The sequence below is a fragment of the Meriones unguiculatus genome, chromosome 1, assembly GCF_030254825.1.
Source record: "Meriones unguiculatus strain TT.TT164.6M chromosome 1, Bangor_MerUng_6.1, whole genome shotgun sequence".
Classification (NCBI taxonomy): Eukaryota; Metazoa; Chordata; class Mammalia; order Rodentia; family Muridae; genus Meriones; species Meriones unguiculatus.
The window spans coordinates 56,551,975-56,576,894 of record NC_083349.1 but is presented as its reverse complement, the minus strand read 5'-3'; the positions used below and the strand labels follow the sequence as shown (position 1 = coordinate 56,576,894).

At 45.6% G+C, this 24,920-nt stretch overlaps 3 protein-coding genes across 11 annotated transcripts in view; 2 read left to right on the top strand and 1 right to left on the bottom strand.

The window, feature by feature from the left end:
• Positions 1 to 2,972, top strand: part of Mms19 (MMS19 homolog, cytosolic iron-sulfur assembly component) — a 30,447-nt gene extending 27,475 nt beyond the window's left edge. For 4 of the 5 annotated variants that reach the window (XM_021661417.2, XM_021661416.2, XM_060389602.1 and 1 more), the window contains 6 exons: positions 388 to 574; positions 1,338 to 1,420; positions 1,527 to 1,691; positions 1,763 to 1,822; positions 2,411 to 2,511; positions 2,586 to 2,972. In XM_021661417.2, coding sequence (XP_021517092.1) covers positions 388 to 574; positions 1,338 to 1,420; positions 1,527 to 1,691; positions 1,763 to 1,822; positions 2,411 to 2,511; positions 2,586 to 2,613 — 624 coding nt within the window. In that variant the 3' untranslated portion in view covers positions 2,614 to 2,972. The remainder of the gene's footprint in view (positions 1 to 387; positions 575 to 1,337; positions 1,421 to 1,526; positions 1,692 to 1,762; positions 1,823 to 2,410; positions 2,512 to 2,585) is intronic. The other variant, XM_060389594.1, reaches the window with a different exon arrangement.
• A 133-nt stretch (positions 2,973 to 3,105) lies between these two features.
• Zdhhc16 (zinc finger DHHC-type palmitoyltransferase 16) lies at positions 3,106 to 13,556 on the bottom strand. Of its 4 annotated transcripts, XM_021661419.2 has the most exons (12): positions 13,360 to 13,555; positions 12,155 to 12,300; positions 9,137 to 9,384; positions 8,769 to 8,963; positions 8,535 to 8,623; positions 7,942 to 7,970; positions 7,263 to 7,396; positions 7,093 to 7,140; positions 6,233 to 6,318; positions 5,273 to 5,396; positions 4,897 to 4,967; positions 3,106 to 3,637 (listed from the first exon to the last, which is right to left on the bottom strand). In XM_021661419.2, exons 3-12 carry the CDS (start codon positions 9,377 to 9,379, stop codon positions 3,523 to 3,525), a joined length of 1,134 nt encoding a protein of 377 aa, XP_021517094.1. In that variant the 5' UTR covers positions 9,380 to 9,384; positions 12,155 to 12,300; positions 13,360 to 13,555; the 3' UTR covers positions 3,106 to 3,522. The 4 variants fall into 4 exon arrangements, with proteins under 4 accessions (XP_021517094.1, XP_021517096.1, XP_021517095.1 ...); XM_021661421.2 differs by lacking the exon at positions 4,897 to 4,967 and having other exon boundaries at positions 13,360 to 13,556; XM_021661420.2 differs by lacking the exon at positions 7,093 to 7,140.
• Positions 13,557 to 13,634: 78 nt separating this feature from the next.
• Positions 13,635 to 24,253, top strand: Exosc1 (exosome component 1). Of its 2 annotated transcripts, XM_021661405.2 has the most exons (8): positions 13,635 to 13,762; positions 13,850 to 13,965; positions 15,770 to 15,844; positions 18,655 to 18,743; positions 20,212 to 20,245; positions 22,067 to 22,117; positions 22,463 to 22,547; positions 23,138 to 24,253. In XM_021661405.2, the coding sequence occupies exons 1-8, from the start codon at positions 13,732 to 13,734 to the stop codon at positions 23,242 to 23,244; spliced, it is 588 nt and encodes a 195-aa protein (XP_021517080.1). In that variant the 5' UTR covers positions 13,635 to 13,731; the 3' UTR covers positions 23,245 to 24,253. The 2 variants fall into 2 exon arrangements, with proteins under 2 accessions (XP_021517080.1, XP_021517081.1); XM_021661406.2 differs by lacking the exons at positions 13,635 to 13,762; positions 13,850 to 13,965; positions 15,770 to 15,844 and adding an exon at positions 20,276 to 20,282 and having other exon boundaries at positions 18,698 to 18,743.
• Positions 24,254 to 24,920: the final 667 nt, after the last annotated feature.

Here is a 24,920-nt window from a genome sequence, read left to right as displayed (position 1 = left end):
TTTTAATCCCAGCAGTCAGGCAAAGATAGGCAGATTTCTTAATCTGAGCTATCTCAAGAGTTCCAGGACAGCCAGGGATACATAGAGACCCTGTGTTAAGGGGGCAGGGGGAGATCATATGTGTATGTTTCCCATGTGTGCCACATGCATCCTGCTGCCCCAGGAGGGCAGAAGGAATTGCCAAATCCTATGGAACTGGAGTTACGGATGGTTGTTAGTCACCATGTGGGTGCTCAGAACCGAACCCAAGTTCTCTGGATGAACAGCAAGTACTCTGATCTGCCTCTCTAGCCCCTATTCTCTTATTCTTACAAGGCTTTCATCTTCTTTAGTATTTGAAATTTTTCCTTCCAGCATACTTGAAAGGCTTTTTTTTCTTTTCACCAGCTCATGGGCCTCCTCAGTGATCCAGAACTCGGCCCTGCAGCAGCTGATGGCTTCTCTCTGCTCATGTCTGACGGCTCTGATGTACTGACTCGTGCTGGCCATGCTGATGTTCGGATTATGTTCCGACAGCGGTTCTTCACAGACAATGTGCCCGCTTTGGTCCAAGGCTTCCATGCTGCTCCCCAAGGTGCTTGAAAGCTGGTCTCTAAATACATGGAGCCCTCTTCTTGGTCATGGTCCCTACAGTAATTATGACCCAGATGCTATGTTATGGTCTGCTGCACTTCCATCCCAGTTTTTCCTTTGATAGGTACATCTGGGCTATTATGAGCTCAAGAGGCTTATTGTTAAAACTGTGTGTGTGTGTGTGTGTGTGTGTGTGTGTGTGTGAACACGTTTGTGTGGAAGCGAGAAGTCAACATCAGATAACATTTTTATTACATTTTGAAAGATTTATTTACTTCTTATTGCCTGCATGCCAGAAGAGGGCACCAGATCTCATTATAGATGGTTATAAGCCACCATGTGATTGCTAGGAATTGAACTCAGGACCTCTGGTAGAGCAGCCAGCAGAAGTGTTCTTAACCTCTGAGCCATTTCTCTGTTCCATTTCTCAAGACTGGGATTACAGGTGTGCACTGCAGTACAGCTCTATTTACTTGGTTCATTGGGATTCGAACTCTGGTCCTTGTGTTGCAAGGAAAACACTTTACCACCTGAGCTATCTTCCTAGCTTCAACCACACTTTTCTTTAGATTGGTCTCATGCTGTAGCTCAGGCTGGCGTCCCCTTACCCTGCTTCCTGAGTGCTGAATAGGCTTCAGCTACCACACTCAGTATTCTTTTATAGACTAGTATACCCACTTACGTGGATTAGAGATTGGAGTTGAATTCTCAAACTGAATGTCTAACCTCAGTTCTTCTCCTTTGCATCTCCCCACCACCACCAGATGTAAAGCCAAACTATCTGAAGGGTCTGTCTCATGTACTCAACAGGCTGCCGAAGACTGTGCTATTACCAGAGCTGCCCACAGTAAGTCCTGCGGTCATCCCTCAGCAAGGGAGAAGGCTGTTGCCATGGCTCAGGCTGGTGGAGAGCCAGGAGCATACTGTGCATCCCATTTTCCATTGCTTCTTAGCTCCTTTCCTTGCTGCTGGAGGCACTGTCCTGCCCTGACTCCGTGGTCCAGCTTTCCACTCTCAGCTGTCTCCAACCCCTTCTACTAGAAGCACCCCAAGTCATGAGTCTTCACGTTGATATTTTGGTCACCAAATTCCTGGATCTCAGCTCCAGTCATTCAATGGTGCGTTGAGCCCAGCATATACCTTTAGTGCCTTTCTCCTTTTGTCTCCCCTGACCTCATTTGTGTTCCAGGCTGTCCGGATTGCTGCTCTGCAGTGTATGCATGCTCTCACTCGCCTGCCTGCTCCTGTCGTAAGTTTTTGAAGAGTCGAGTGCATTTTCAGGACAGGATGGTCTCTGTTGTCCAAACTCACATGCATTGACACAGCTGGCTGAGTACTTTTTTGCTTTCAAGTGATATTATCACCCAACTGAGTACACATGGTGCACAAAGCGGAAGCAGATTCCCACCACACACACACTCCTTGAGCTCAGAGTGGATCCAGTAGATTCTGACCACCTTGTAATACTGGTCATCCTGCCTCTTCCCATCGTTTGAATCCTTAAATACAAGTGCGTAACCTCAAAACCTCAAAACATAAAAATGAGACTGTAGAGACAGCTCATCACTTAAGAGAACAGGCTGCTCTTCCAGAAGACCCAGGTTTGATTCTCAGCACCCACATGGCAGTTCCCAAGCATTTATAATGCCAGTCTCGGGGGATCCGATGCCCTTATCTGGCCTCATGCCACCAGGTGTGCACATAGGATAAAATGTTCTTTAAAACTGGGCACACTTCACTTCCATCAGAATGTGAGCTGTATAGTGTCAGAAGCAGTATTTCCTGTTGCTCAGTTCAGCAAGAGTAATAAATAAGATCATGTCCTCTAACTTCACAGCTACTGCCATACAAAGCTCAGGTGATCCGGGCCTTAGCCAAGCCTCTGGATGACAAGAAGAGACTTGTGCGCAAGGAAGCAGTATCAGCGAGGGGAGAATGGTAAGCTGTAGGCTGAAGGGAGTGATGGGACCAAGAACCTCAAAGTAGCATTGCAACATTCTTTATGTCTACAGGTTTCTACTCGGGAGCCCAGGGAGCTGAGTCCTGGGTTCTGGCCTAGACCCTTCTGACAATCTAACCTGCAAGTACTAACTATTGAGCCACCCCACCAGGCAAGGAGACCACTGGCCTGTCTTCCCATGGACACAGTACAAATACAGGGCCTCTCCTGCATGGCTGTGCAAGACACCTAGAGCCCTGATTTCTAATGGATTGTTGAAGAAACTGAGTGAGACTTGGTATTTGAAGAAAAGACCTTGGGTCTTGGGGCTGTCCTGTGTCAGGAAAAGGAAGCCGTGCTGCTGAAGAAGGAATGCAGTTGAGTGTGACCTTGAGGGCTAGGGATTGTGCTATGTGTGTGCACCTGCCAGAAAATAAAGATTGTTTTTCTTTATCCTGTATGTGCTGTAGTAGCACATCATCAGTGTTCCGGAGGGCTCCCAGCCCTTCAAAATAAGGTCATAGAAGACACATGAGCACACTTACTCAGCAGGCCTTCTTGACCCTGATTTACCCCATCGCCAAGGCAGAGAGTTCTTTTTACAAATCAAATGCCTTTATTTTTGCTCCTTCTGTCGCATGTGAGAAATGGCAGTGACCTTGGCAAAAGGCTTAGAGTCTTTGTCCCATTGAGAAGCCAGAATTTTTTCCAAAGTGAAAGGGATGGTGTCTAGCCCCAGTGCTGTAACCTAAAGAACGTCAGGGTCAGCAGTGGACAAAGTGGCTAGTTGCCTGAGCCCAGTCTGGGGCTAACCCTTGTTTGCCTGAGTAGAGGGACATCAGTCCTAGGGGTTCTCCACGTTGTGTCTTGTTCTTCAGTGGCCAGAAGATTGTCCCTGTGTAGTACTCTAAGGCAGACCTAATGGCTCTCTATGATCATGGATTCCAAGAAAAGCTGTCCTTGGAAGCTCGAGAGACACAGTAAGCATCAGACAGTGTTCAAGTTGTGACTCACACGGCCATCACAGAGGCTGAGTGAGCAGTCACCCAGGGAGGAGGGTCCCAGCTCATTCCATTCCCATGGGGTAGGTGACTAGAAGGTAACAGCACCCGGGTCAGCCAGTGCCTGTGAGGAATGACCAAAAAAGAAAATACCTTTAGTTTTGAGCTCGTGGTTGTCCATCCTACTTGTGTGGGCTTCTCAACTCAAGTCACGTTTTTGTTTCAAGTTAGGGTATCACTGTGTAACCCAGGCTGGCCTTGATCCTACTACCCTGAGTGCTGGAATTACAGCTGTGGGCTGTTAGGCCTAGCCCCAGTCTTTTAGGAGGGCACTGCAAGCACAGCAATAGATGAGGATGAGGAAAAGAGAAAGCACTTAGATTCCTCTGCTTTCAGTAACTGTCGGGTGGGCATGGGGTGAGGGGAGACTAGCCAACCAAACTCCCGTGGCTTCCAAGTTTTGGGATTACAGATGTGCACAATTGTGCCTGGCCTAGTAGTTTACAGTTTGCAAAATTGTTTCCTCTTGTCTTTTGGACTATACAGAGCTAGCCTCACACACTGCTGTAGGACCTCTGTTGTGTAGATTACTTCAGTCTCTCAAAATTGTTGGCTTAAATTCCGGATACTGTGCTGATATACAATTACAAGATAATTGGTGACTACGACATCCTAGCTATATGCCCTTTCCTAAGCACTGCTTTCTCAGTACTCTTCTGTAGTGGTCTCTTACACCACAGTGTCAGACTGGAGAGATGATTCCACAGTTAAGAGTACTCGCTATGGCTAGGCCGTGGAGGCACATGCCTTTAATCCCAGCACTTGGGAGGCAGAAGCCTCTGTGTCTGAGGCCAGCCTGGTCTTCAAAGCCAGTCCAGAAAAGCCAGGGCTACACAGAGAAACTCTGTCTCAAAAGGAATGGGGGGAGGTCTGCAGAAGACCTTGATTTGATCCTAGCACCCACATAACAGCTTATAACTATCTACAATTCAGTTCCAAGGGATCTATCCAGTGGTCTCTCCCGACCTCCAGCACCAGGCATGCATATGATGGGCATACATGTATGCAGGCAAAATACACAAATACCTTCCTAAAAACAAAAATGTGTCTGCCTCAGGCCCCAGTGGTTCAAATAAAGAGGGTGAGGGGGTTACTCCTAGAGTCACTAACAAAAATCTGGTCATGTGTGGCTATTCCTAAGGAAGAAACTTGGAATTACATGCTCCTCAGTGGCACCAGCCACATTCTTTGCTTCTGTGGATAGACCATTTTTCCTGTTGCAGGAGTTTGCTTCCCCCCAATTACAATATCTGCTTCTGGGTACAGACCATCTTCCCCCTCACAAAGTTCTGTTGCGCAACACTGCTCTCTCTTTCTCTTTACCTTCCTGTGTCCACACCTAGGAACACCTTCCAGTTATCCAAGCAGCCATAGTTATAAGGATTCCTAAATACCTAGAGACAAGAAAAAGACATTTCTACAAATCTCTTCTACTTAACCTTCTCATCTTAGACATGAGAATACAGTTCCTGTAAGCTGTTTAAGACACCTGCTGGCTGGTTGTGGTGATACATGCCTTTGACCCCAGCACTCAGGAAGATGGACTTGTAGAGTTCCGGGCCAGCCAAGCTAAGCTTTAAAAAAAAAAAACAACCAAACAAAAAACCTGGAAACTTGTCTGGTCAGCTCTGATCAGCCTGTTTATTAGATGTAATGTCAGTTACCCACCTGCTCACCAAGTCCCCTCTGCCCCACTCACTCTGCCTTTGGCCTGTAACCGGCGTCTCTCCTTCTTGTTGATATGCCTTTCAATGCTGGTCTCACCCCGACTGATGAGAACAGCATGCCATATGGTTAGGGCACCCAGGGCCAATGCCACAGAACTAAGAAAAGAGGCAAAATAGAAATTAGAAGCTAGAGACAATAGAAAATCGAGCTTGTGGTTATGACTGGCTCATGGACTCTCTGCCTCACTTTCCTTATCTCCTCATATAAGGCCTAGGGAAACCTGTATTCTGCCTATTAAAGATCTATTAAAGTGGGCTGGAAAAAAATTGATACAGAAAGGAAGATGGGAAAACAAGTCTAATGAGAAAAACTTAGATTTTCCTAAAATACCCATGCTTAGAAGGTAGTGGAGGATAACAGAAGTATGAGGGGTTGGACTGGGCTGGCATAAATTTTCATTCCGTCTCTACAACAAGTAGCTGTGCATTGCAGAACAAACCCCGTTACTTCCTCTAAGTTTCCAATTTTCCTTCTCAGTAAGTGCTGTCACCTACTTTTTGGTTAGGCATCAATAAAGGCACATAACAGGCATGATTGTATTACTGGTGCTTAATAGCCAGCGATGCCATACCCTTATTGTTCTCTGCCTCAAAGCATCAAACAGAAGCACTTTTTGCCAGCCTGTCAGACGAGGACAATGGCAAGTGACTCAGAGATGAGTCTTCCATGAGTATGGGCACCTACAAAGGTTTTCTTAATACTGCCCTCCCTTAAAACTATCAATACGGGCTGGAGGGGTGTATCAGTGGTTCAAAGTACTGGCTGCTCTTCCTAGAGGTCCTGAGTTCAGTTCCCAGTAACCACATGGTGACTCACAACCATCTATAATGGAATCTAATACCCTCTTCTGGTGTATGTGAAGACAGATCACTCATATACATAAAAACAAACATTAAAAAGAAATCTATCAAAACTGAGTTGAATAAAATACCTGCACAGGAACCAGAGGTAGACAAGACTCTTGTGAGTTATTCTTTCTCGAAAGGAGAAGGTAGGTGGTGGAGTCTGGTGGTAAGTCTACAAAAAGAAAACAGCAAAGCCTGGCTCCCTTGCCCTGTCAGTCTCCAGCAACTGCCACCAGCGCCCCAAGCACCTACAGGCAGGAATTAATATGAAACCAGGCAGATAAAATGGGGGTTACAGCCACAGAGGAAAGAAGACCAGCAGCCAGATGGGGGACCAAACCCAGTGGCACCTCACATGGACAGACAGTGGGTAGACAGCGAAGCACGAAAGGAGCTAACTGAGCTTGTCAGTTGACAGCAGTAATGGGACTCCAGGGAAGCCACCCATCTCTAGCTGGCCACACATTTCCTTCCCTGTGTGGCTACATCCACAAGAGAGCTGTACCTGGCATGGGCGGGTGGGGTTGGGGTGGGAATGTGAAAAAGCAGCAGGAATGTGATATACAAGTCCAACATGTACACAGAATAAGGGGATCCTAATAGGAATAGGGAAGGGAAATGATCCGGAAGCTGCCAGACCAGCCTGGTACCTGTCCCCTGGAACCCCATTACACAGACTAACATAGACCCCTTGCTGCTCAGGCCATCCTGAAGGCAGAGTCCAGGCTCAGCCCAAAGAAGTGATGGCATCAATTACTGACTGCTTCCATGACAGAGACTTCCAACTTGCCCTCAGGCTACTTAGTCTACTGTGACAGCTTCCTTAGAAAGTTCTGGCCTGGTCTGGCAGCCAGCCTGGGTAACTAAAGCAACAGACCCAGTTGCCTAAGTAACTCTTAACCCCCAGGCCTGAGCAGCAGGAGGCAGTGGGGTGGAGACTGCCCACCTGGTTGGCAATTGCCTGTAGTTTGTTCTTGTCAAGCTGTTTCATTTTCTAAGGGGATGAAAACAGTGCTGGTTATACTCACGGAATTCTAAGACTGGGAGCTACCAACCCATTCCTTGGGGAAAGGTTTTTGCTCTGTTGAGTTACTCTCTTCCTATCCATGGGCTCACCTCGATGGCAGCATAAGCCTCCCGGAAAAGGTCCCAACTTCCGTAGCTACAGTAGACACAGCCCAGAGTCATGAAAAAGCAGAAAGAGAAGAAGTAGCGATGGTTATAGTGGCCCACACAATTGTTTAGCCAGGCTGGTGGAGGAATGATTAAGGACAAGATCAAATATAATTAGAGGTGTCCAAACCCCTACAGCTCATCCTTAGTTCAAGACATCACTCAAACACAAAGGCAAGAAAACAGGGCAGTTTCCCAAGGTTAAGGTAAAAAGTTCTAAGCTTTTCAGAGCTTTCTGATGCAACCAGGAAATCTTAGCCACCTGCAAATATTCAAACTTACTTAGGTTAGCCAGACATCTGCATGGAAAGACAAAAACGGGACCCAGAGTTTATCCTGGAACCTCCAGCTACAGAGGCCCAAACAAACATCTTTTGATTCTCCCCAAAAGACCTGCCAGAAAATTCATTTCTCCTACAAGATCCACTCTGGAAAGCTTGTAAACATTGTGCTCCCCCCAAAAAATGGTAAGCTCCCCACAATGCCTCTTCTACTAACTTCTCATGCAGTGTTCTCTGGAGACTGAGGCTAGTTAGATAGCCTTGAACTTGTGACTATGAACCCTGTGCAGTGCTCTGGGGGTAAAACCGATGGCCTTGGGCTGAAGAGAGCAAAAGGATACGGCAGTGATGATCCATCTTCAGCACACACCTGTGAGGGAGGGACACAGGCTCTGTTACGGTGACCAAAGATCTTGAGGTGTCAGTGACAATCTTTTCCTACTAGGACCAGCATCCTGCTGAGGTGGAAAGGGCACAGACTTTGAAGACAGCCAGGCCTTCCTTCAAACCCAGTCGTTTATTGGCTAGGTGACAAGGAGACAGATCGTCACCTCAGTTTGTATTAAGTGACAATAATGCCTCCCTCATAGGGTCATTCTGAAGACTAGATGTCAGCAAACAGGAAGCACAAAGCATAGATTCTTATTTTTTCCCACAGCAGTGGGAGTGGGGGCTAGTTTTAGAGACAGGGTTTCTCTGTGTAGCCCTAGCTGTCCTGGATCTCCCTTCTTTGTAGACTAGGCTGGCCTCAAACTCAGAGAGCCCCACTTGCCTCTGCCTCCCAAAAGCAGAGATTAAAGGCATGTGCCACCAAGCCCAGCTGTGTCTAGATCTTAACAGGTACTTTGATACACAATTAACTGCAGGGTCAGGTTCTGCCCTAGGGTTACAGAAAAAGGGCCTCGAATGAGGTACACAGAAAAGCCAGACCCACCTATTACAGATGCTGCAGTGGTGTGTTCGTGCTGGTTTAGGGTATATGCACTTCTTACAGATGGAGACGGTAGCAATGTCATTCCTGCCCTGTGCAAATTGAGAAGAACATCTTGACCACTGTAGGAGCCCAAGACTTCTGCCTCAAAACATTCCAAGTCACTCTCCCTCCCACTCATGGGACTGGCTACCAGAGCGCGCAACTCTGCTCCTCCCCATTCCCGTGGGGTCCCACCTGGGGTGGGTATCCAGGAGGAGTGGTGATGGCCTGGTAGTAATGGAAGACGATGAGGATCAGATTCCAGTGGCTATAGAAGAAATGCCAGCAGAGTCGTGGTACTGAGTAGGTTCGGAGGATGAGGGGCAGGACACACAGATAAGCAATGGCCACAATGGACCCAGTCAGCACGATCACCAGCACCACAAACACCTGCCAACGCCAGTGAGGTCAAGAAGAACCGTGAGCGAATGATACCCATCAAGCCTCAGGAATTTTCTGGGCATGGTAGGTTGGCTCCAAGCTTAGTGTGAGTCCATCAGAAACACACCCAATTCCCCCCAAAACACCCCCTTTTCTTGGGCTCCCTGGGAACCATCACTTACCACTCCGAACCAGCGGATCACATTGTCTACCAGCCAGTAGATCGGCTCAAAGGCAGCATCAACAGCAGTATCACTGCCCCCAAAGGAGTTGTAGAGCAGGGAGCGCAGGCAAACCTTGCCATAACGCCAGCGCTGTACCAGGCCCCGGAGCAGAGGTGGGCAGCGTCGCCTGTAGCCCAGTAGCAGGAGGAGACGCAGGCAGAGGCGAGCTGGGCCCAACAGCAGACTCCGTTGGCCCCGCATGGCTCCTAAGAGAGTATAGTAATATAAAGATCTAGCCTGAGCCTTGTCCCAACCTACCCCATCAGTGAGAAGGCCCAAAGCATCAATTCAGAGGACTTCTCAGTTAGGCCAGTCATCAGCTGTGAAAGAAAGGTTAGTTTTCTATACAATTTCCAGTAACACTGTTCCAACCATATTACAGGAGGTAAAAACTGAAGGTTCTGAGCCTACAAAAGTCATGTTTACATTATACTACATAATTATGCAGCACATCCCAGGTAATTTGCACCTGAAGATCCGCAGCAAAGAGAGAAACAGCTCAGTCAGAGGAGTGTGTGTGTGTGTGCTCGAGTGCGCAGCACGGGTATGGAGGCCAGAGGTTAAGTATCAGGTATCTCTTTCCCAGTCGCTCTCCACATACTTCTTTTAAATTTACTTTTGTTTTATGAATGCTTGCCTGAATGTGTACGCCTAGTGCCCAGAGGCCAAAAGAAGGTGTCTGATCCCTTGGAGCTTTGGTTACAAATGGCTGTAGAGCTGCGACTGTGCTGAGTCTTCTGCTAGAATAGCAAGAACTCAGCGGGGTGTGGGTACTATGCCTTTAATCCCTGAAGCTGGGAGACAGAAGCAGGCAGATGTCTAAGTTCAAGGCTAACCTGGTCTACAGGGGGAGTTCCAGGACAGCCAGGGCTACACAAAAAAACACTATCTCAAAAAAAAAAAAAAACAAAACAAAACAAAAAAAACAAGATAACGACAGTAATAATCATGATGCAGGGTAACTTTTTTTTTTTTTTTTTAAAGACAGAGCCTTTTACCAAACCTGAAACTTACCAATTCAGCTAAACAAGCTCCACCCGTCTCTGGCTCGCCAGCACTAGGATTTCAGACACACCTGTCATTTTACGTGAGTTCTGTGGGATCAAACTTAGATCACCACACTTGTGTGCTTTCCCAGCTGGGCCATTTCCTCAGCTCCCTGAAGGTTTCCTGGACTATCTGTCTACAAAGACCACAGAGTGAAGCCCAACCAATACAAACAAGGCTGCCAGTATGTCTGACCCTGGCACTGAGGCAGGGTGAGGCAGGGTGTCCAGCTTGCTCTGTTAACAGGCAGGATCATGTAACTAGAAGTTTCCTGGTCCTATCCTTCCTACTCCATCTGGGCTGAGGTTACAGGCTGCCAGATGACATGATTTCTTGTTCCCTGTTACACAGTTAGCCACCACTGGTATGACATAAGATACTTTGTCTCCAGTTCCACTCCCAGCCCTAAGCCAGGGATGTAACAGCCAGGGTAACTTCAGGTATTTGGAGGATGAGACAGTGGTGGGAGACACCTGTCCTCTTGGGAGCTTTTCCAGGTGTTCCTGGTTTAAGTACCATCTCTGTGACTGATGCTCCTCTCCAAGTTTCCAAGACACCCTCCTAGCTCTCACTCAGCACTCTCCACAGCTCCTCTTAATGTGCCCCCGGCTCCATACATTCACTGCTCAGGCGATGAACACAACTGTGAACATAGCCGCCAACAGATTTTCCATGATAGCTTCCTTAGCTACGTAAAAACAGTCTGTTTTAATGATGGACAGGGAATACTGCTCTGTCCTCAGCAACCCCACTGACTTATTTAACAGGCAGCTCCATAACCCAGCAGAAACTGGACGCAGTTACTCTGCTGTCGAGATGGGTTTCAGTTCAGTAACTGGAGTAATGTACTCTCCTTGCACCCTGAGGGCTCATCCCCGCAAAAGGCTTTTCAAAGAAAATAGTTAATTATCTTCTTCCACAAGCTTGGGAACACAAAAGTTCCCTTCAGGGTAAATAAATAAATAAATAAATAAATGCCTATGAAGCTGAAAGAATTAACAAGAAATGTAGAAAAGAAAAACCGAAGCTGGGCAGTGGTGGTGGCACATGCCTTTATCTCAGCACTCAGGAGGCAGAAGTCAGCCTGTTCTACAGAGCAAGTTATAGAATAGCCAGGGCTACACAAAAAAACCCAGTCTCAAAACAAAAAAAGAAATGAACAAACTGAAAACACTATACTTATACCATCTCTGAGTTGGACTGCTATTACTTAGAATCATGATTTGGAAAAAGCATGAATTTTGTAGCTGGCCACAATCAACTATAAGAGTACGATGGACCTAACTGTCCCACAACAGTGTACCGCTGCACATTCTCTTCTTCAGGATAATGGAGAGTGTTCTAGTTGCTGAAATACTTCTTTCGGTGATAGTGTTTCAAACTCAGGTACGCTCCTAGTTTACAATACCACCTCAGAGCTATCAAGATTTTTTAAAAATCCTCAAAAAGCTGGGCATGGTGGTGCATGCCTTTAATCCCAGCACTTGGGAGGCAAAACAAATGGATTTCTATGAGTTCCAGCCCAGACTGGTCTACCTAGTGAGTTCTGGGACAGTTAACTACATAGTGTGACACCCTATGTAAAAAATAATGATGGTGTACACCTGGAGGCAAGAAGATCATCCTTGGCTACACAGCCCGTTTGAGGACAGCAAGAGAATCATATGAGACCACGTCCTGCATTCTTGAGTTCTGTACGAAATGCCTACTTCAAAGGCTCAATTGACCAGTTCTCTTCTATTTATACCCTATTTAGGGTTCAACTTTACCTAAATAGTCTGTAACCTTAGCTAAACCTTAGCTTTTCATACATACAAATGAATGTGCTTACATACATACATATACACACATATATATATACATACATACACGTACATAATGGCCCAAGTTTAAATCAAATGCTTTCTTATAAACACCTCAGTATAATACCTGGTTCATAGAAGTATTCAGTAAACAGTTGTTGAATGAATGACCTGGAGAGATGTAGAGCTGGAAAGGCTAGCAGCTCTACAGAAGCCAGCAAGCACACTCTCGCCGACGGGGTAACACCAAAGTATTTGCTGCTCTCATTCTTTCTGGTTAATAGAGAAACAGAATCATTATTAGAATCATAGCACTAAAGAACAGTAATTTAGAGGACAAATCAAACCAGAAATCAAACATGTAAAACTGAAAGCTTGTAGATGCTGAACAAATTTGAGCAAACAAAGTGTCAGACCAAGGCCCTTCTCCTCACTTTACCTACCAGGATATGAAGATAATGAGGAGGCTAAGAAAAAATGTATTGTCTATGGGAAACAGGTGAAACAGGGGCCATACTTCAGGAAATAGAGAAAAAGCAACAATTTTAAATCTAAGTGTGGAAGGGGGCAGAGATGATCTCAGTGAAGAGGAGGAAGAAGCAAGCAAGCACAGCTCCTCCAAACCCTGAGTAGCGCCATCCCTCAGTAGTGCCCTCAGGCCACAGTGGCCATCTGCCACCAGATTAGAGATTAGCAGGCAAAAGCACTTCCTAAATCACCGGTCTCAAAGAAGCCGGACTGGCAGGGACAGAAGGGGAAATAGAAATAAATTCCAAAGCCAACAGATGAAACCGAAATCATGGCAAATTTCATCTGGATAAAAACGCTGCTTCAGTGACCTTTGCCACGTAAGCTGATGAAAGCCATCAATAAAGCACTTTATTGTATTTATGAAGGTTTCTTTCCGGGCTAACGTGCTAAAAAAAGAAAGGAAGAAAGCAATAGGAGTGGTAATGTTAACGGTCGAGCTGCTCAATCACAGTTAAGGAGCTCACACTCTCGAGTATCTGCCTGCAAGAGAAGAAACTCGTTTTAAAAAACCAGAAAAAGGCTGTTTCTCCAAGAGCAGCAGGATCCAACTATGATGGGCTAAGATGTGGGCTGTCTCGAATTATCTTCGAGACTCTGGCCAAGCCAAACCTTGTCTCTTGATCTGAGTCTTCAAACACGTGAAATGGTCAAGTTGGGGTTGCAGGTTAGGGCTCAGTATGCATTCGGACTCAGGAAGGCACAGCCACGCAGGGCAAGCCGTGGAGAAACCAGGAACTTGAACTTAAAGGCCTGGACACCCGGGGCTCGGGTGGGAAGCAAGCGCCGCGCCTTCGCCCTTACCTTCCTCCTACCAGCTTCCCAATCAGCCAGCTTCAGCCCAGTCCGCCGCTCACTGCCTCCCGCTCCAGCTCGAGACCCGGGTCGGGGCGAGCTCAGGACGACCCACCATGGCCCGCAGCCCGCAGCTCCATCCAGCGGACCCGGACCCGCCGCCTACCCATCATCACCCAGCTGCGCAGGCGCGAGTCTCGGACCCTGCAAAGGCAGAGCCAGGGATCTGCCCCGGGGCGGCCTGGGAAATGTAGTCAGACCTCGCGCATACCTGCGCGGTCAAAGGCACCAATTGGTACACGCGTTACTGCGAGGCTGCGCCATTAGCTGACCAATGAAAACTCAACTTCCTTCTCATCCGGGTTTTGAACGGTGGCAAGCATGGCACCACCTGTGAGATACTGCATACCCGGTGAGAGAGTGGTCTCGGCACGCAGTCCCAGGCTGCATGGCAGCTAGCTCCTGGGAGCCCCCGGCTGATGTTGTATTTCTTCTCCAGGTGAACGCCTGTGTAACTTGGAGGAAGGCATCCCCGGCAGCGGCACCTACACCCGGCACGGATACATCTTTTCGTCGCTAGCAGGCTGCCTGACGAAGACCAGCGAGAACGGCGCGGTAAAGAAAGCGGCTACCCCGCGGGCGTTCTCTCTCAGGCTGTCGCGGTCCTTGGGAACAGGCACCGCGGACGCGTCTTTGGTCTCTTGGTTTCTCGCAGTTCTGATCCCTGCGTTAGCACAGCGCTGCACCGTTAGGTTGATCTAGCTTGATTGTGTGGATGCACGCACAGAAGGAAGTGGAGGGGAAAGCGTGCAAATTGAAAGTAACCCGGCCAGCGGAGGGGTTAAATGGGTTAAACGGACAACTTGAATTGGGAAGAATTTAGTAAGGTGGGGAAACAGCACAGAGCAAGACAGGTACTAGCTTTTTCTTCACGTCGTGCGGCTCGACTTCTGCGCCTTCACGTGGCTCCCACCTCACTGACATAAGTGGAGTAACGGTGGCGATTTTCGGTGTCCAAATGCTCTAAGCGCTCTCCTGCCTCGAAGCCTACGCACTCTATCTGGAGCCTATGCCTCTGTCTGGAACACACTGCTGCTCAGCCCCTTTCGTTAATCGGTGTTTGTTTGTTTGTTTGTTTGTTTGTTTGTTTGTTTTTAACCAGTGAAGCGCTTCTGGACCCGCTGATTGAGAGAAAATGGGGTTTTGATGGGAGTGGGATTGTCATGCCCAAGAATTCTCCTCCCAAGCACTAACTTAAATTTGTTATTCTTGATTGCATTTACTAGGTTTTTGCCCAACTGGATGTTTAAGTGTGGCCATGCATGGTGGTGGTACACGACTATTCCCAGCTACTAACGGGCACAGATAAAGCAGTGGTTGACATGTATAAGACAATAGAAGATTAAGAATTAAAACCTTACTCTAGTCTGGACGTGCGTTCCTAGCAAGCCAAGCTTGGAACCTTAGGTCCAACCTCTTGTACTGCTTGAAATTTTTAAAAAGAACCAGAATTCTTTATGACTTGGCTAAACCTAAACTTCCCACTTCAGGTTCTGCTTATTTGTAAAAATAGGTTGTGGTCGATTGGTTTTGAGTATAAAACTCAGCCGGTCCGTTTACTATAGATTTCTCTTGAGCACTTTCACGTGTCCTGCACAGGGCTGCCCTTATTGACTGCTGGGGAGAGAGTCATGAGCCAAATACACTGAGCTTTTGCTGCCGAGGAGACAGACACAAATTAGGAACAAATGCACAAATCTGTGTTTCCAAAAGAATTGCGAAGTACAATGAGAGCATGTAGCAAGCCTTATGTCTATTATTCTAGATAGTGAAAGTCATATTTAGGCGTCTGCAGGATAAGTAGACGTGGAGAGGTAGAAAGAAAATGCAGTTCTGACGTAAAGAATGGGTTAAACGGACAACTTGAACTGGGAAGAATTTAGTAAGGTGGGGAAGCAGCACAGAGCAAGACAGGTACTAGCTTTTTGTTCAAAGAGGATACTGACACCAATTGACATTGGAGTAAAACAAGAATTGCCATTCTGTAGCATTTCTTGTGCAGTATTAAAAAAAAAAAAAAGCAGTGTAACTTTGGAGGAAAGAGTCAAGATATTCACAATTATCAGCAATATGATTATATACCAAGAAATTACAAGAGAATCTTTAAAAATTTAGAACTAATCAGAAATGTTCATATAGTATGTTTGGCAGCCTAATTCTAATTGCGTCTTATCTGTTTTATTTCCTAAAATTCTTTTTTAAATGTCCCAAAATTACTATTCTATCTGCTATAAGCTACAAATGAATCTAAAGTCTGCCTGCCCTATCTATTTGAAGACAATCCAGTATTCTCAAACCTCAGTTATCTTTGCCCAAAGCTTCCTCAGCCAGTGCACTGACTTTTATGTTCTCTCCACAGCTTCCCGTGGTGTCTGTGATGAGAGAAACAGAGTCACAGTTACTTCCAGATGTGGGAGCTGTAGTCACCTGTAAGGTGAGCGGGTCCTAATACTGTGCTTAGGGCATGATTCTTCAACTGCTATGTTCTGCTGCTTAATACAGCAGTCACTAGCTACATGGGGCTATTTAAGTTTAGAAGTGTTAAAAAAAAGTTCCTTTTCAGGGATGGGCATGGTAGCTCACGCCTTTAATCCCAGCACTCAGGAGGCAGAGGTAGGTGGATACTCCAGGCGGCCTGGTCTACAGAGTGAGTTCCAGGACAGCCAGGGCTGCATAGAGAAACCCTGACTCAAAAAAGAAAAGAAAAAGTAAAGTTCATTTTCAGCCAGGCTGAAATACAGATATGATTCATATCTATAAGCTCAGTATTTGGGAAACTGAACAGAAGAATTGAACAGTAGTTCAAGATCAGAATGGCTTACAGAGTGAGACCCTGTCCCCCACAACTCCAACACTGTTTACGTAAGAAGCAAATTGTGGTTAGTGACTGCCATGTTGGTTGGCACGTGACTGTTGTCTGGGATTGTGTGTGGAAGTGGTGGGATCCCCTGACGTGCATCCTCAATTGTAGGAAATGGTTTTGGTTTGGCTTGGTTTTTTGGCTCAGCCCAGCATTTTATAACACTTTTATATAACATTTTTCATAACATTTTATAATGGTAATATGTATTCGTAATCCCAGCATTTTGGAAGTGGAGGCAAGAGGATTGCCTCACCAAGTTTGAAGCCAGCCCTGGGCTGAGAATCCAGGTCTATGCATAGACTAGCCTAGTATTCTACCAACTGAGCTCCATATTCAGCCCCAGAGTATTTGAGAGGAGTGTTGTAGTAAATTTAAGAAAGAGTGTAGGGCTATATAATGTTAATTATTATTAGCCCTAAGATTATCATGGCAGTATTGTCTAACCTGGCATCACAAATAATAAGACACAGACACCTGTTAGATTTATAATTGCCTTATTTGCCTTGGGCCGGGCAGATATTTAACTTACACTGTCTCACTGTCCTCACCATCCATCTTCCAGCCCCCAGTGCCATCCACCTAATCCTCCTCATCTGGTCGACCTTCCATCCATCCATAATCCCATGCTTGTGTTCTTCATCTGGGCCTTTCCACGCTGTTATCGGAGTCCTGCCTCTCTGCTCACATGTTGTTTTGTTTTGTTGTGTTTTTTTTTTTTTCTCCACGCTAACCCATCTTGGTGTCCTCTTCCCTCCTCTCTTCCTGTCCATTCTGTTTCCCGTGACTCTCTCTGAAGCCCCTGGAACCTTAACCACACCTACCCCATTCTGCCTGCATAGGTATAGGCCATTTGATGAACCAATCAGGAGTAATGTTTTAAGTAGGTTTATATAAACAAGGATGGGTTAACCAGATCTTGAATACCAGTAATTAGCATTAGACCAGCCACCAGCAGAGGAGGTACAAATTAACGTGCTATGTGTCCGTAATATTCCATATATATTCCCTACTCATCCCCATCGTCTATAATGTATTTGTTTTTATCTATCGATCATACCCCTTTCCCTGTTTCTTGAGGAGCCCAAGTGGCCTCAGACTTACAGTGTAACCAGGAGTGACTCGTGTTGATCCTCTTGTCTTCATCTCCCGGGTGCTGGGATTACAGGTGTATACCACCTTACCCAGCTTCACTCTTTCTTCTCTCTCTATAAACTATTACAAAAAAAAAAAAAAAATGTATTATTCTGAAAAAAATACCACAAAGGCACAATGATCTCAATGTCAGGAATTAGCTAAAATGTACATTAAATTCTATCCACAGACTGGTTTCTTGGGAAGAACTGTAAGGCCTAGATTTGTTAGAATACACTGATTATTTATGTAAGACTTAGGGGCTTTTTTATTGTTATTGTCATTTTGTTAAAGTTTGAACCAGGCAGTGGTAGCCCATACCCTTAAATCCCAGCGCTTGGGAAGCACAGGCAGGGGGATCTCCAAGTTCAAGGCCAGCCTGTTTTACATAGTGAATTCCAGTACAGCCCGGGCAAGAACAGAGTTGTCTGGCTGAGTTGTTGAGGCTGTCCTCAGACTTGCTATGTAGACCAAGCTGGTTTCAATCTTGACCCTTCTGTTTCAACCTCTGTTGTATTTAGGATTGTATTATAGACATTCACCACCACACCTAATTTCGGTTTGGGTACTTTTTAAAGTCAACTCTGTATATTCTCATTGGGTTCCCGTAATAGCACTGTTGTGGCTTTCAGCCCACAGACATGTCTTAGAAAGAAATAAACAGATGCTAACTTCCCTTAATTGGCTGGATAGATGGCTCCCAGGTTAAAAGCACTTGCTACTTTTCCAGAGAGCCTGCCTTTCAGTTCCCAGCATCCACTTTGAATAGCTGCCTATGACTCTGTTTTCAGGGGGTGGGGGTGGAGAGGATGGATACAGCACCTCCAGCCTCTGTGGGCACCTGCACTCAGGTGCACAGACACACATACAAACACTCATACGCATATAACTTTTTGAAATGAAATAAAGGGCTAGAGAGATGGCTTAGTAGCTAAGAGCACTTGCTGCTCTTGCAGAGGACCTTGGTTCAGTTCCCAGCACCCACGTGGTAGTTCACAACCATCTATAACTCCAGTTCCAAGAGATCCAACCCCCTCTTCTGACCTCTGTGGACACCAGCACACATGCGGTACACATGTATACATGCAAGCAATACTCATTACATAAGATCAAATAAATCTAAAAACAAAACCAAACAAAGCCCCTTAAATCTGTATAGTACAGTTACTTTGCTCAAATCATGGCTGCTGCTCTAGCTCTCAATGGCCAGTGGCTGATGCTCTGATGCCTGTCCTTCCTCTGTTCCCTAGGTCTCTAGCATCAACTCTCGTTTTGCCAAAGTACACATCCTGTATGTGGGATCCACACCACTTAAAAATGCTTTTCGAGGAACTATCCGGTAAGAGGTATTCTTGTGTGTGTGTGTGCATTTGCCTCAGTACCAGGAGTGAGACAGGATAGTGGGGAAGACTGGAGTTTGTGGAGCAATTACAGTTCCTTTTCCTGCCTGCTTTACTCTCTCCTTCGTGCTTTGCCCCACAGTATAACCAGAGGAAATGTTATGTGAGCTACGAGAAAAGGAAAATGTTAACAGTAAAAGAGGATTTTTAAGCAAAGCAAAGGGGGCTGGTGATCTGTGAGTTGATGGAGAAACTCTAGATTTGATTGTCAGGTGCCACATAGATCAGATGCCTGCAGTCCCAGCACTTACAGGAGGAGGCAGGAGCATGAGAAGTTCAAGATAATCCTTGACTATATAGCAAGTTCAAGGCCAGCATGGCCTACATGAGACCCTGTCTCAATAAGGACTGAGGAAAGCTGTAAACCAGCAGTGTCAGGATGAGTCAAACAAAAAAAGCCTCATAGGAAGCGCTTTAGTATTCTTTTCTTCTCCCATTTTTATTAGTGTGTGTGTGTGCGTGCGTGTGTGCGCGTGTGTGCGTGCACGCGTGCGCCACAGCACTCCTGTGAAGGCCAGGACAGCTTTACAGAATTGCCCACCTCTTTTTTTGTTGTTGTTGTTTTGTTCTTGTTTTTCTGAGACAGGGTTTCTCTGCGTAGCCTTGGCTGTCCTGGACTCGCTTTGTAGACCAGGCTGGCCTCAAACTCACAGAGATCTGCCTGCCTTTGCCTCCCATGTACTAGGACTAAAGATGGTTGAACCCAAAGGTTGTTAGAAAAATTTTGTGGAGGGGCTGGAGAGATGGCTCAGCAGTTAGGAGCACTTGTTGCTCTTGTCGAGGACGTAGGTTCAATTCCCAGCACCTACATGTTAGCTTCAGTTCCAGGGAACCAAAGAGGCATGCATGTGTTGCACAGACATGCAAGCAGGCAAAATATTCATACACATAAAGTAAAATAAATAACTCTTAAAAAAAAAAATAGGGGTTGGGGATTTAGCTCAGTGCAAGCGCAAGGCCCTGGGTTTGGTCCCCAGCTCTGTGGGGGAAAAATAGCAAAGGTTTGTGGGTGAAATGATAGATTGTTATGTGGCTTCTTTGAAAAGAAACAGTTGTGCAGTTATTGTAGGCCAGATGGTTTGGTGGTTTTTTTGTTTGTTTTGGGGTTTGGTTTGATTTTGGTTTTTGGGCAAAAATCCTATAGTCAGGCTGTCCTATAATTCCATATGTAGCCAAGAATGACCTTGACTTTCCCATAAGCTTTCCATTGTCAAGAGTTATCAATACTGTTGTTCTCTATTGTCCAAGAAAGGCTAAATGTTTTATCATGCATGCTAAAGATGGCCCTCCATCCTTGTGGCAGTCGGGAACCCAGTGTGGCCTGTTCTATCTACTCTTGTTTTTCCTCTCCTTCTCACAGATAACTAATTTTTTTTTTCTTTCTTTTTTTTTTTTTTTTTTTTTTAGCAAGGAAGATGTCCGAGCAACGGAAAAAGACAAGGTTGATAATTGGTGGTTTATTTTTGTAAAGGATTTTGGTTGTTTGTGTTTTCCTACAACTTTAGAAATCTTGCTTTAAAAATTATTATCCCTGGGTCTGGAGAAATAACTGAGCCATTTAAGAGCACTTGCTGTTTGTCCAGAGGAACCAAGTTCTATTCCCAGCACCACACAATGGCTCACAACCCTCTGTAATTGTAGTTTTAGAGGTTCTGACACTCTGTTCTGGCCTCCACGGGCGGACACCTGCATGCTTGTGGTACACATACATACACATATAATACGTAAGTCTGAAAAATAGTTGGATGGATGGTTATAGACAGAGAGCCAGGAGTAGGGTACATGCTCACCTTTAACTCCAGCACTCAGGAGGCAGAGGCAGGCAGAACTCTTGAGTTTGAGGCCAGCCTGGTCTGTAATCAGTTCCAGGCCAGGACTACAAAGCAAGACTTTGTCTGTTAATACATCTCTTGCTGTAACATGAAATACAGATCACTGTCCCTTTTTTCCCATATAACAGTTTTTTTGGTTTTTTTTTTTTTTTTTCAGGTAGTTGACCAAAATGGAGTTAGGCTGTTATTATCACTAAAATTATTATCTAAGCATGGTGTCTTTAATTTCAGTGCTCAGGAAGCAGAGGCAGATCTGTGAGGCCAGTCTGGTCTACATAACAAGTTCCAGGCTGACAGGTGGAGGGTATGGGAGAGGAGGCTTGTAGAGCTGAGTTTCATAAGAGACCCTGTCTGGAAAATAAGGTAGAACCAGGCATGGTGGAACACACAATTAATCCGAGCTCTAAAGAGGCAGAGATGGGCAGATCTCTGAGTTCAAGGTCCTAAACTGGAAATTCAGACCACTATCCCTTTGACCTACATAGAAGGTTCAGGATAACCAGTGCCATACAGGGACCCCCTCCCCCATCAAAAAGTAAAATCAGGTGGAAGATAGCTAATGTAACTGGCGTTTGCTACTTTGTGAGTTTTTCTTCCACTCTTCTCCATACTTTTTCTTCTTCCCTTTCAAACCCCTAACACTAGATAGGAGACAAAAAGGATAGAGAGGAAAGGAGCAACATCATCATTCCACTACTTCCTGCTGATTTGAGTTCCTTGGTGCAAGTTGGATATCTAATTTCTTCCTCCTCCTCTTGCCTCTTTTAAAGGTTTATTTATTATGTGTACAGTATTCTGCCTGCATGTGTGCCTGCAGGCCAGAAGAGAACACCATATCTTATTGTAGATGGTCATGAGCCACCATGTAGTTACTGGGAATTGAACTCAGATCCACTTGAAGAGCAGCCAGTGCTCTTAACCTCTGAGCTATCTCTCCATTCCTATTTCTGTGTTATTAAAGAAACCAAAATTCCAAATTTCTCACTACAGCCAGATGTCAGTCTCTGACCTCAACACAAATACGCATCCTCATCCATGAGTATGTATGCATTTATTATTTTTTGAGACAGGATCTTCCTGTATTGCCCAGGCTGGCTTCAGACTTGATTTTCATTGCTCTGCCCCTCCTGTGCTGTTTGTTTACAGGCATGTTACCATAGTATCTCTGTTTTTTGCCTTTGAAGCTCGTTGTTTATTCATTACTCCTTAGGTATTCTGGAGTCTTCTCAGCACAATTATACTACCTTTTGTGCAAGTCAGATTTCTGATCAAGTTACTAAATTCAAATTCTTTCATTGGTATGATACCAAAAGAATAAACATCTGAATTGACATAATGACACCTCCCCCTGGGATTAGGAAGTGGCCTGGGTCTTTTGGGTTGTCATGTAGACCTAAATGTACCTTTTACTCCCGTTTGGTTTTTTGCAGGTTGAAATTTACAAGAGTTTCCGCCCAGGTGACATAGTTTTGGCTAAAGTTGTATCCTTTTTGTTTTGCTTTTTTTTTTTTCAAGGCAGAATTTCTCTGTGTAGCCATAGCTATCCTGGAATTCCTTAGACCAGGCTGGCCTTGAACTCAGAGATCCATCTGCCTTTACCTCCCGAGTGCTGGGATTAAATGCATGTGCCACCTGTCTGGCCAAAGCTGTATTCTTTATGCCCTCAGGGTACCGTCTCTTTGTCAGAAGAAATGGAAGCAGGTATGACGATAACATTGTGAGGATCAGGAGTTCAGTGCTGGCCTGGGGTATACAAAAGGGGTTGAGGTGGCAGAAGCAACAGCACTTTAAGCCTCTCATTTCCCTTCACTGTGCGGTGTGACTAGATCTCCCTAGGTGATGCACAGTCCAATTACCTGCTGACCACTGCTGAAAACGAGTTAGGCGTGGTGGTGGCCCACAGTGAATCGGGTAAGTTGTTCTTACTCCCAAGTCCCTTTCCCTGGGAACCATGGCTGTCAGGGAAGCAACAGGGATACACGTACTTACATGTGACGTAGAAAATGATATTTTGATCAGCTATGGGTATCACACCATGGTGGGCCCCTACAGTTCTCACACCTAGTGCTAAGGTTGTAGCTCAATGGTAAAGCACTTCCTTAGCATTCATGAGGCCCTAGGTCCAGTCCCCAGGATCTCCCCCGCCAAAAAAAAAATAAAAATAAAACCCATGCGATGGCATCACCTCGTGTGAGTGCACGCTGATCTTGTCCATCTCTCAGAGCCTGCACACATCGCTGAATACCAGAGCTCAGTTTAGTGAGCCTGAGTGGTTCCCCTAAATGTCAGAATCAGTAACTGCCACATACATCATGGAGTAAATAAGGTATCTTTCTTCCCTTAAGGGAAACTTCCCTCAGTACTAGGGATGACACCATGGTCCTTCAAATACTAAGGAAGCTCTCTTCAGCTGAGCCCTGTCGTGTCTAGCTGAAAAGAAAAGAACCTCAGCAGAATATTGGGAGTCGCCCTCCAACACTAGCTTGTCTTTGTCCTTCCAGGGGTCCAGATGGTTCCCATCAGCTGGTGTGAGATGCAGTGCCCTAAGACCCACACTAAAGAATTCCGCAAAGTGGCCAGAGTACAGCCTGAGTTCTTACAGACCTAAGCACATTATCCCTGAAGGAGTCACCTACTTCCAAACGCGCATGTGTGAAAAGAAACCAATACACCGTGCTCTTTATTAAGGTGCCTACAGTCGGCTTGCAACCATCTCCTGAAAAATGGAACAGAAATACATTCATGTCCTGATGAATACCCAAGACAGGAAGACTGTTAGTTCCCAAGTTTGAGGCCAGACTGGGCTATATAGTAAGACTCGACGAAAAGGACAAAAAAGAAAATGTACACCTATTTGAAATATAATTCTTGGGAAACTGATTTTTATTCTCTGGGCTTGTGAATCACATTTAAAGGCATTGAGCAAACAAAGTCTTGTAATACTGGAAATAGCATATGTCTTTTTTATAAGTATATATATATGTATTTTGCTATGACTGGAAAATTATTTTCACTTGTTAGTGGTACAGTTTTCTTATTTGTGTGTGAAAGGGGGAGAGCAGGCCCAGCATTTTAATGTAGATGCTTAGGATTTTAACTCAGGTGCTCATGGTTAGTTAGCAGCTGCCCTTAACTTTTAAGCCATTAGCTCAGTTCCTGTTCTCACTATTTAAGTGAACTTGCAGTGATCTTTCTGCCTCAGTCTCCCCAGTGCTGGGATTACATATATTTTTATCTATAACTGGTTTTGTTTTTAACTGTTAGTGGGGCAGGGCATGGTGGTACATGCCTTTAATCCCAGCACTCAGGGAGGCAGAAGCATGTGGACTGTTGTGAGTTGGAGGCCACCTGGTCTACAAAGCCAGTCCAGGACAGCCAAGGCTACACAGAGAAACCCTGTCTTGAAAACACCAAAAATTAAATACATAAAGTCTTGTGTTGTCTTCGGCAGAGAGAAAAGCCTAAGCAGTGTCACGACTTGTGGATCAGGTGTTTGCCTGGTGGCCTTCACTAACTCAACCAGCCCTAATCAATCCCATTGTTTTGTGTTTTATATGTATGTGTGCCTGCTTGTCACTCTGAATAAACCCCTCACTAACAAGCATGTTTAATGAAAACTGTTGGGCCTGTGGGTGTGTTCTGAAGATCTGTGGTAAACAGTGTTCCAATGTCAGAGTAAGTATCCCAGGAACTGTTAACTGAATTGACCGAAGACAGAATGCTATCATGTGAGATGGATAAGACCAAAGCAATTGTGAAGATGCTAAGTGTGGAGTGAGTGTGCTCCCTAGCATGCTGAACCAAAAATCAAGGCCTGAACATGGGAAGGAGGAAAGGATCGCTATGAAGCGTGGAGACTGCACAGGCATGGCTCCTGTTGACATGGGGTTTGTCCACGGTGGAAGTGAGCTCTGGGGTCAGCCTGCCTGGGTTTGTGATCTCTAGTTGCTTTCAGCAGGTTAGTAGTATCTTTTATTTAGAGTGCATGTGCTACTTACCTAAATGTGTGTGGACAGCTTTTGGGAATCAATTCTCTTCCCTAACCTTGGTTTTGGTTTTTTAACATGACCACTATTGTAACTACACTTTATGTGCAAAAGTATGTGCCAAAGCATTTATGATACAGCATGTGTGTGGAGGTCAAAGGACTTGGGGAGTTGATTCTTTCCACCTTTCTGTGTTCCAGAGGACAAACTCAAGTCACAGCAAGCACCTCTACCTGCTGAGCCATCTTGCTGGGTCCCACATTGTCGTGTGCTCCAGGCTAGCTAGCCCATGAGCTTC